Below are 11,517 nucleotides of genomic sequence, written 5' to 3'. Positions count from 1 at the left end.
ATATTTTAACATAACTTAGTGATCTGAGCTATTACTGAAATGTCCACAGTTTCACTCTTTTTTTTTTTCCTAGATTAAAGAAAACTTTAAAAATCTATTTGCTTTGACATATGACACAATATTTAAGAACTGAAATCATCAATTAAATCACACATCAGAAACATTTCCCTTTGGTAAAAAATATAGTGCTAGACGATGTACACTTTGAAATCGTTGTTAATGTTTAAAATGCAATCTGAAGTGCATATGTTATTTAAAAAAAAAAGGAAACATAAATTACAAAATTTAAGTTTATGGAAAAACTAGCAGTCATTGCCTAGCAAAAGCATTTGCAGAGAAATGTGTATCTTTGGGTTTTGTGGATATGCATAGTTTTGTAGCATGAAAGCTGACTGTGTTATTCTTTATTTTATTTTTTGCCTATTGAAAAGCAAGTAGAGCTAAAGTAAGCAGGGTTCAGTCTGGACTGGATTGGGTGCCTGTAATAAAGTAACAAAGCCAACGCGTACATGAACGTAGCGAAAGCCTTTTGGATTGTCACTGAAAATAAAAAAGGTGAACACTGACAAGATTTCGGATTTTTTCTGGGGACCGAGGGAAACTGAAGTTAAAAATAAAGTCCTCGTATGGTCAACATGTTGGAGGAAATTCAAAGACTCTCATAAAATAAACATATTTTAAGAAGTGTTTTGAATTTCAGTGTGTAATTTCTGGCCAACAGAAATTACAGTTGTATCTTTAGAGGGACGTTATGTCAGATCAATGGTCATTATGCAAAAAAAAATAAACTGAAAACTTGATGCTTTAACCCATTCAGTTATTAAAATGCAAACAGGAATCAGATAGCTTTTCTTTAGAATTGCTACTAGAAAACTTCGTGCCATTGTGTCGCAATTATAAAATATTTGGATTTGATGTTACAGAAGATATGTAAATTGTTCCTGGAAAAAACAAATCCACAAAACATAACAGACTTTGGCAGGGGAATCTCATCAGTATTTATTAAAAATTTTAAAAAAGTTTATGTCCTGGAAAATCAAGGAAATCATTTGAATCATGTGCATAAGCTAAAAGATCCCAGCCCAAAGCATACTGCGAGTTGTTCCTAGGCTATGTTTAGTTCTAACCTTTGGACTTGGAAAGTTTGAGGGTGTCTGCTCTGCCAGGTAAGGGCGATTGTGTGCATCTGTGTATACGTACATGTATATACAAATGCGCGTATGCATGCCCTTGTTTTTCTGCAGTATTATTAAGAAAAGCCGTCCATACTTCACCATGTTGTTACATGTGTCTGTCTGCTGATTATAAAATGTGTTAAACAGTATTTAAAAAACAAAAAAATGCAGAGCTGCGCTTTGATTTATTCAGCGAACAAAACATATGCTCGCTGTTCTGTTCTATGTAATTCATATGATCAATAAAATTTTCTTTAAAAAGAGCAACTTTGGCATTTAGAAGGATTGAGCTGCTGAGCAGAAAAATGCTTTACTTGTGCTATATGTAGTCAACCTCTACACTCTTGCACCAAAGTAAGTTTTTGGCTCCCCAGTGTCCTGTTCATGCTTTTATTATTTTTAATCTTCAGGGTTGAAGCTGTATATTGCGGTTGTTACCCACTGTGTCCCAAGGCCTTGGTGTACCCGGAGATATTTCCAGGTAGCTGCTTTGCTGCTCACTCTTTTTCCTGAAAAGTAATACGTGATTCACACTAAAATATAAAGTTTGAGAATAAACTTGAGCAAAAGCAATTGTTTATTTGGCAAGCCAACATGTTAGTGTTAAGGAAAATTTTATGTGTTTTAATACATTAGACGAAGTTTATATTTGCCATCTGTTCTTTTAAGATAACACAAAAGCAAGTTTTGAAATAGCATTCTTCATTGTTAGCATACACAACCCATAATGATAGATTTTTGTTAAAAGGTCAGTGATGCTGCAATGGCTTGCAGATTTTTTTGAGATACAGAAAAAAAAAAAGAGGCCTGAAAATCACACCAAATTATTTAAACAATTTAATACTTAATACTATGCAACTGTGGTACAGGATACACACTAATGTAGTAGCAGTTCTTTGAAAAATCTCATCACTAAATGTATCACATATGCATTGTGTTACATTAGAATAATGTATTTTAATCACCCAAAGGAGATGTCTAAACAGCACAACTACACAGTCTTATTTAGCATTAAACATCCTTGTGAGCTGAGGTAACCTTATAAAATCATGCTTAAATAATGTAAAACACGAGGCGGCACAGAGCAATATGCATTTTTAATTAGTAAAGTGACTAATATCGAGTGTGTGCTTTGAGGTTTTTGTTTCATTAAAAATGTATCTGTTTTTCCTGCAGCTGAATATCTGTATTCTACACCTGAACAGCTTTTTAAAAGGCTTCAGAATTTCTGCAAGAGACCAGATATTGTAAGGAAACATCTCTATAAGGTAGTTGTTCAGAACAGTTTTACGTGATATAATGCCATATTGAAGTACAAAGGAAAAAAAATTAAAAAAACAACATTTAATTAACATACTAATGTTTAAAGGAAACATGCTAGGGAGGGATATTAGTCGTTACACTAACAAGGATTAATTAAACTAGATGCCAGTTGTATTAACCTAGGTCTTACGAAATACGTGCACTTAATGCATGCTACATGCTTTTTTTTTAATTTATTGTTTTCTAAAATGACTGTCCTTTACATTTGGACCCAAGAGGCTTATAAAAATGAACCTGGATTAATGTAACTCATTAGTTTAAAAGGAAAATAAAAGAAAGATCCTACAATTATACTAATGAGGATAAACCTACCTTCCTATCCTAATTTAATCTGCAGTCCTCAAAACATGCAGGTGACTGGGACCAGGTAAGACTTCTCTGCCTTTTGGAATTATTTGAATTATTTTGATAGTTAGGATTATTTTAACACTTTGCTTTTTGAGTTATGTTGAGCATAAAAAGAAAAAGTTTATTAGAAGCATAATTTACTGGTATTTATCATGTCCTGTTCTTTGCAGCTATTTATGTAGAGAAAATACAGTTTAAGTGATAGACCTTCCATTCGAGTTTTGATCAAGTGTTCAATGCTAGACTGACTTCTACGTTTTCAAGATGTGTATTTATATTGCTAGGAATCGCTTTTTTTTTAATTATGTAGATAGAGCACTAAATTTTATATTATTTCAGTGAAAAATCATTATTACACGATATTGTTCTTATAAAATAACTGCTATTGTCTGCATGCTAATATGCAAACTTACAGCATTTTCTGTTCAGCTATAACTTTTACAGCCCTGGAAGCGCCGTGACCAGGGTAGATACACATTACCCCTGCACGACAAAGGTGTTCCAGGTAGCATTTGTGAAAATCTGGATTCACCTGAAAGTCCTTTGAGGGAGTGCGTAGGCAGATATGCTGCTTGCGTTACCTGTGCAATATAAAAGCGGTCTCTCCTCGAGCATTCCTTGGCTGAAGCCACCCAGGCACACTGTTAACGAGCGAGTCGAGTAATCTCCTTCCTAATTTGGAGGCTCATGCTGCCAGCAGACCTAACCTCATCTCTCCACGTTCCTCCCTCTGGGGACCAGAAAGTCTTGGTCTTGCTGCATCTCGTATGCCTCCCTACCCTTCTGCGCACACATGTAGCAGGAGGGAGAGTTTAGCCCGCACTTGACTTTTTTTGTGACCTAAAAATAGACATTTACATAATGATACATCAAAGATGATGTTGTTTCTGCAGGAAACAGTTAAACTTCAAGAAAAAAGGAGAGAACCAAAAATGCAATTTAACACCCAATTTCAAGCTCATTATCTTTCATTGTCTATTAACTTGGCAATGGTTCAGAAGGTAGCTCATAATAGTTTAAAATGCTGACTGAACACTTCCAGCGCTCAGCATTACTTCTTGAGTCAATAGTATTGTATAGTTAGACATGGTGGCTTCAAAGGGGAAGCAGTCCTTAAACGTTTACCTTGACATTTGCCGATGCTTCAAGTTCAGCTAACAGTCCTGCTCACGTGGATCTCCTCTGTGCGTGTGGATCCCCAGCTCCTAAATAAAGCCAGGGCTGGCACACCAAAAGTGGAAATAATGGCAGGTCAAATACTGATGTGAAGCAATATGGGCTTAAAAAGTGGCACAGAGAGCAGTGTCTGCACAAGCCCCATAACCAAAATACTGATTTGCTTTAGGGATTCTCTTATGGAAAAAATAATTAAAAAACAAAACAAACAAAAAAAAACTTGGAATTATTTGCAGCCAGGGTGCAACTGCAAAAATGGGGGGCTTACCCCATGCTTTGCAGACAGACTCGTGTGCTATGAATGGTGCAGCTCTGTCAGATGTCCTCAGTGTTCAGTGGGTGTCTGCAACAGGTAGCGACTGAGCTGCATGGGGATCGTTTTAAAATGAGTAAAGCAGGGCCTAATCCAGAACCTGTGAATACCATTGAAAAGATCCCTGTTGTCGTTAATAGGCTTTGGCTCAGCTCTGAGAATACTGTTAGAGTTGTCTTTTGTACCTACACCCACGTACACTAAGTCTTTATTTTGCAATGAAACTATCCGTAAACCTTCTAGGAAGATGCTAACTTAGACGTGTGTAACCAGAGTTGGAATGATGCTTCTTTTTAGGAAGCTGAAAAGAGTGAAATCATGAAGGGCACGCAGTGCTTCCACTGTGGTCTCACTTATTTCAGAATGGTATAATAGTATATACTATAGTGGCATAGAAGAGGGCCCCCCCCCACGGTAATATATACCAACGGGCTACTTCTCGTTCAGAAACCTTCCTGACATGCTCCCTACCACAGTTCTTAAAGTAGCTGTTCGGTTTTAGAAAAAAAGTAAAGCTGCTTTAAAAGCAAATAATGCTTTTCTTTACTGCTTGGGGATTCTGCTTTATAGATCAGAAAGTAATCAGCATCAGAAGTACTTCGGGTTATCTTTTCACATATTGTATTTTATTGCTAAGGATACCCGTAATAAGTAGACAGCAGTCTCATTAAGCAGGCAGTTATTCCTTCAGTTGTCCTCAGTGCCTGTGCTGACAAAGTTGGGAGCACGGGGAAGATGAATGGCAGCGGGGCAGCCAGGTTAGGGAGCCAGACGCAGCGAACATCCCTGTGAAAATGCACAGACCCGTGTATTAAAGTGTAATAGCTTAATTCCACAGAGCAGATTCATGCTGGCAGACTTTTAAAAATGCCCATAATGTAAGCACCTAGAGAAACCTTTCCAAATGATACATTACTTACCCTGGGTATTCTCACAGCACCCAGGGCCGGTTCATTTGCGTTTCGACGCTGCCTTCTGCCAGTTGTTAAGAGAAGATCGAGATCTCTTGAAAACAAACCTCATTTGTTATCAATTATTTGTTCTCTTCTAGTTTTATAGAATCAAAAGTTCCTCTTTGGTTCTGGCTATTTGTGGTTGCCAAAGTGCCAAAACGAAGCAAATAACAACAACAGGGCACCAGTTTCCACTGGAGCACACCACAGGACCTGTCAGTGTCTGCAAGCTCCCCGAGTCCTATCTCGTAGATTTAAAAAGTAAATAAATAGGGTGAAACATTTGTTTCTGCACTATTTTCTTTAAGTTTACCTTTCAGTTCCCTCACTTCAGTTTCTTAATTTAAAACAGCATGTATAAAGAGTATACAGTGGAAAGGGACAAGAAGAGTTGCCAAAAGCCAGGCATGGAAGGAGCTGACAACTTTAAATAATCCCTCCCAGCCCTCCCAGCTGAATGAGTGCTGGTTGACATGCTGTCAGCTTCAGTTCCTGCAGAAAAATCCTACTCTCACTCATGCTTGTTTAACAGAGAAAAGAATTTGGCCCACTTTCTGACATTCATCTTCTCATTTCCATCACACTACAGAAGCTCACCTGCCTATGAAAAGACACATGGCGTGATTTTTTTCCTACTTACACCACTGTAGAAGATAAGGAACTGTGCTGAATTCAAAGGGATTAAACTGCTGTAAAATCAAATTAGGATCCCTGTTAGACCTTAGACATCTGAATTGTTTCCAGTCTCAGAATTTGGCTGAATAGGGCTGTTCTAACAAAACTTTTTCCTTTCCTTTCCTTTCCTTTCCTTTCCTTTCCTTTCCTTTCCTTTCCTTTCCTTTCCTTTCCTTTCCTTTCCTTTCCTTTCCTTTCCTTTCCTTTCCTTTCCTTTCCTTTCCTTTCCTTTCCTTTCCTCTCCTTTCCTTTCCTTTCCCTCTTTTTGCTCCATTTGAGAAAAAGCGATATAGTTGCTATTTCAGGAAAACAGGTAGGAGTTCTCTTCTGATCCAGCTTTAATATTTAGGCACAGCTAGGAAGGTGGCAAGAGGCCTTCTCAGCAACTTGTTGCATTTGCATGCGACTGCCCTCCAACTCAGGCAGCTCCATGAGGTTACAGTGGGCTAGACGTGTGGGAGCTTGGGGGAGCCCCATGGCAGACGTCCATCGGCCATTCAGCTCCATTGCAAGGACCAAAATTTCTTCACAGCTCTTGAACAAGCCTTGTAAGAGCCAGGGAAGATGCCTCTGTCCTTATTTCTACTTCACCACCCTCTGAAAAAACTCCCTGAGAACTTCATTTTTCCATAGGGATGCTGCCTGTCTGGATCAGCACATCATGTGCTTAGTTTAATATCATGGTTTTGGTAGTGGTCAGCATCAGATATCTGAGAGAAGGCTGACACGGGTAGAAATAGGGTGTTAAAGGTCTTCTCTTGGTCTTTTAGAATTAGAGCTTGGTCTTAACCCAGGAATCAGAGATTTTATAATCTGGCATGTTCTTTTAGTATTAAGTATTTCCATGCTGTACATACTAGTTCTCCATTTGACATTCAGGCCCTTGGAAACCTCTGTTGCTGTCTTTCATGGCTCTCTGTAGCAAGGCAGTTCATTCCATGTTTACAGACACAAGCATTAAAAGATTTCCTTCAGTTGGCTCAGAGTGTCCCACCTTCAGTTGCATTGAGTGTCTCCGTGTTCTTGAGTCGTTCGCCTGGTAGCAGAAGCTCCCACTCCATTTTTTCCAAACCATTCATTATTTTGTAAACATTTGTCAAACGCTTACAGTATCCTGGGCTTTTCAGTCTCTCCTTGTGAATGTTATCCCGTGTTTATATTCTTACCTCTTATCATTCAAGCCATTTTGATGCTTGAGAGCTGTTTTTGTGCTGGTGTGATCATTACTTTACAGAGTATTCTAGGCCATGCCATCAATTTATGTGATGTGTTGTACTCTGTGATAATTTTCAACCTGCTCCTTATGGAGCCAAACACACTGTTTACTTTTTAACCGTGAATGTATATTGAGCAGATGTTTGCTTACAGTGTTCTCCAGATCTTTTGTCCCAAGCTGATAAAGTTAATTTAGAGCTCTCCAGGCTGTGTGAATAGTACAAATATTCCCACCCATCATGCTGACTTTCCTTTCAGTGGCAGAGCAAGTTTGCAGGGAAAGAAGGAGGCACTGTACTGAATTCCTGCTTCTACCTGGTTGACATTAGGTGCAGGTCAGAAGCAGGCTGGAAGCACAGGTGTGAAACTTGTATTTTCCTCTTGTGATGCTCAATTTCCAGTGAGAATAATTTAAAGTGGTTTCAGAGATGGTCTAAATCTGCCTCTCAGAGCCTGTATAGGAAGGTTAGAGCAGCTAGAAAATGAAATGCAGCATGCTGCCTCCATGCCCTCCTGTCTCTGTTGGTGCTAGGAAGAGCTGCCTAAGTAAAATGTATGAACAAGGATTTTTTGTGTGAAAGAAAACCTTGGTTACTTATTTAGAATAAAGAATCCTAGAGTAATTCGGAGAGGGACCTCTGGAGGTCATCTGGGTCCAGCCTCTGCTCAAAGCAGGGCCAGCTTCACAACAGGATGGATTAAATTGCTGAGGGTTGTGTCTAGGTTAGACTGAAGTCTTCACATTTTTCATTCCCATATATCTGATATAGTCAAACACCTAGCTACATTAGGAGGTAGAAAGATCTGCTGGACCACGGACACAATTTAGGCAGTTTGGGTCTATCTAAGGTCTACAAGCTGCACATGGGTCCGGAAACACCTTTGGTAGAGTGAGGTCTGCTAGCTTTTGTGGATGTTCACGCTAGAAGAAATGAGCTAGCAGGGGCTGTTAAAAGTTGCCTGCTAGGTTATTCTGAGAGCCAACCATATTATGTTGAGTATCTCCTTGTTCCTGAGCTGTTTGCTGGAAGCGGAAGCTCCCACTCCATCTTTTCCCATGGCTTGCTGTGGCTCTCTGAAAGCCAGGGGATCGAGGAACTTTCAGCTCTCTGAAAATCCTGGTCTACAGCTCGTAGCAGTTGGCCATGCTTGTGGAGCAGGAAGAAAGCATTCATTAAGAAGGCAGTCCTGTGGGCATCTTTCAGCATCAACACGAGGACTTTGAACTTTTTATTATAACAGTGATAGATAGCTTCCAGTTTAGTTTTAGAAAGTAGATGAACCATAGCCACTGCAAAATGGTAGATGGAGAAATGGGTCAAAGAAATTAAGATCAACTTTGACAGAAGAGTTACAAAACGCATGAAAACTAATTGTTTTTCAGTAAAGTGTATCCGCATTACCTTGAGAAAGAAAGCCTGAAGCTCTTTTCCTAGTGTCATGGTTGCTCAATGTGTTCGGAACCTTCTTTTCCTAATGGAAGGGTATCTTGCATAAATTCACATCCAACATTTATGTTTTTATTTAAACACAGAAAGAAAGAAGTGAGTTTTTAAAGGTTGATAAAAGAAACTGTAGTTTGTTCAAGGAAATACTGTTACTCTACTGAGGAGTATTATATAGCTCTGGCTCGGGCCTCACAGTGCACCCAGTTCACGTAAACCAATGCTGTCTTTTGATGGTGGTTTCCAAAGGTGCTTGGAGTTTGAAAGCTGAGCTCCAAAAGTAATTACTACAAGCTGCTTTCCACCTTGATTCTTCCCTAATACTCACTTACAGGGGGAAGGAGCTGGGTCACGGAGTAAAGCTGACCCGATACAATTTGGCTCTGTAAATCACTCTGCTTTCTCGCACTCCAAGTCTCAGGTTTTGTGCTGAATAATAATCATTGATTCTCAATTTTGTTAAGGGAATTCTAAGAATGTGCATAAAATGTATGCCAAAACAGTACTGTCTGCTTGAACTCCAGCTATCCTGAAGCAGCAGGTCTGAACGGATGAACCGTCCTTACTGAATTCGGAAGGTTAACTCTGAAGTCTACTGATGGCAGCATAGATACTAAATATTTCTGTTCCACTCTGAGGACACAAGAAACAAAAATGTTTGTGTCATAGAAGATACTGCAGTGCTGCTGACACTTACTGTGCTGTCTCTTCACACAAAGATCTTGCTTTCTGTGAAAACTTTGCTACTCATGACGATTTTGTCTCTGCATATTTAGGAACTGTTGACTGAATCATGTTCTATTCCTTGAAAACATGAATGCCCAGACTTTTGCAGCGTTATCACTCTTACCCCCCTCCAAAAAAACAGGAGTGGAGTTCATTCTCTCCAAGGTTACTCTGAAGTAGAGGCCAAAAGCCAGACCAGCGATGGTGGCACAGGGGAATTAGGCCTTCTCTCCTGCCGGTTCCTGGTTCTGCCAGGTCTGAGGTGTGAGAGGCAGGTCGGGCCCGCTCGGCCCTTGCTGTGTCTGCTGAGCCCGCTGGTAGGAGCGGCGTTTGGTAGTGGAAGTGCTCGATCAGGGCTGCCACGAACTTCACGGGGCTCCCTTTGGATCCGGCCTGGCGCTTCCAGCTGCCTCCCGCTGCCTCTTGGGGCCGCGCTGGGCAAGGCCGGGGCACGGCGGCAGGGCTGGTCCCCAGGACGAGCGGCTCTGCACACGCTGCTCCTCCCGAGGCCGGAGACGTCCCTTCTGCGGCAGCAGCTGACGTTCTGCGTGTGATCTCTCCTCTGCTTCCTCGTAGGGCGAGATGGCTGGCTTTTCTTGGGCAGCGCTCCGTGGTAAATTCAGGTCTCTGCTCGCAACAGAACCGAGGGAAGATTTGTGACAGATGGGGCTAAGTCACAAACTTGCAGCCTCAGGCAGAATTGTGGAAGTTTCCAGAGTGTGCCCATATTTACCTGATCAGAGAGAAAAGAAAATCTGCAGAGGAAGCCGAGCCTGGCTGCTTGTCATAGCTGACACAGAGCCATCTGCCACAAACCTGTGGCGGCTTCAGATCTCCAATCCCTGCCACCACCCCAGCTCAAATTAAATACAGATTCTTAGAGACGTTATGATGGTTACACATGTCCTCGGCATCACATGCAGGAGACTGTTCAAAAAAAATATGTGGCCTGTTGTATAACCGCACTCATGTATCCCATATGTGGTGCCACATTGAATTTCCGGTTGAATCTGTTTTTATCCTTTGTACTGGATGACATGGTGCCTGAATTCTTTCTTTTCGCCGACACGATGGCAGCCAAGCTGCAGCTTCAAACGCTCACACTTGGCTGGGTTTCTACCTAGGTTGCCAGGTTATCATTGGAGCCTTATTGTGTCCTCAAAGGGCCACAGGGCCTGAAAGGAGGATCCGAGTGCTACCGGACTAATTGGGCAGCCATCTCTGAATTGTTTGTAGGCAAAGGGCTGCTTTAGCACTTTTCTTTTTGCAAATTAATGACTCTCTGGCACAGGGGTTTTTAAGTGAAGGTATTAATAAGGGGTCTGGCAGGTAATCCCATGATTCGCGGAGTTACATTTGCATTTAATTAATCTTAAAGAAAGCTGAAAGATAAACAGCTGTAATTCAAACTAGCATGGGAAATATGCTACATGGTGCCATCTATCCGATAAAATGAAAGCTGAGACACTTGTTTTATTTCTCTCAAGGATGGAGAACAAACAGATAACAGTCAAAATACTTCCAATAAAAAGTAGTAGTATAAATGTAACGGCCGTTCATCAAGAATCTTTGCATCCAGTTACAAATACAGTCTTTTAAAGATAAATCACTTATGATTCCAGCAGTCAAGCTGCTATATTTGTTGATGTAAAATGTTTTGAAGATGTAGATTGTACAATAAATTTTTAATAAAGTGCCCACTGCAATTTTTAATTAGCATATCTCATTCATGTATAAGTGTGTACATCTATCTGTATGTTTATCACTATGCATATCCTTGTGTCAGAGTCAATGAATGCAATTGTGCCTTTATCTGATGAAGTAGAATCTGCTTTGCAAGTGATAATAAAATGTTCTGACAATTCCAAGATTTTCAGCTCCATTCTGGGAAGAAGCAGGAAGAGAATTCTCGGTAAGTCATTACCACATAAAGCTTGGTAAGACCTCTCCTGACGGACAGGTATGGTTTCATCCTCCCTTCTACCAGGCAGGGTGGCTCTTGTCCCCGTGCTGGCAGGCTGTCACCCAATGGTAAATGTGAGCATCTTTCCCGTGCCAGCCTTGCCCCAGCTCCATGGGGCTCCAGGGCTGCATTGATGGCAGAGGAGAGGTTCAGGCTGGTCCCACTGGCTTCCCAGTCAGCAGTGGGAAAGGATCTTTTCTGACGC

General features: G+C 40.7%; 1 protein-coding gene across 46 annotated transcripts in view; it reads left to right on the top strand.

Annotated features, from left to right (window-relative positions):
- GTDC1 (glycosyltransferase like domain containing 1) overlaps positions 1-11,216 on the top strand; it is a 182,005-nt gene extending 170,789 nt beyond the window's left edge. For 26 of the 46 annotated variants that reach the window (XM_050711487.1, XM_035555995.2, XM_050711493.1 and 23 more), the window contains 3 exons: positions 1,586-1,656; positions 2,352-2,443; positions 9,926-11,145. In XM_050711487.1, coding sequence (XP_050567444.1) covers positions 1,586-1,656; positions 2,352-2,443; positions 9,926-10,009 — 247 coding nt within the window. In that variant the 3' untranslated portion in view covers positions 10,010-11,145. Of the gene's footprint in view, positions 1-1,585; positions 1,657-2,351; positions 2,444-9,147 lie in introns of all 46 variants that reach the window. The other 20 variants (XM_050711500.1, XM_050711501.1, XM_035556014.2 and 17 more) reach the window with 11 other exon arrangements.
- Positions 11,217-11,517: the final 301 nt, after the last annotated feature.

Source organism: Cygnus atratus, chromosome 6 (genome assembly GCF_013377495.2).
Source record: "Cygnus atratus isolate AKBS03 ecotype Queensland, Australia chromosome 6, CAtr_DNAZoo_HiC_assembly, whole genome shotgun sequence".
Taxonomy (NCBI): Eukaryota; Metazoa; Chordata; class Aves; order Anseriformes; family Anatidae; genus Cygnus; species Cygnus atratus.
The sequence above is the reverse complement of the archived record's forward strand: the minus strand, read 5'-3'. Positions and strand labels throughout refer to the sequence as shown.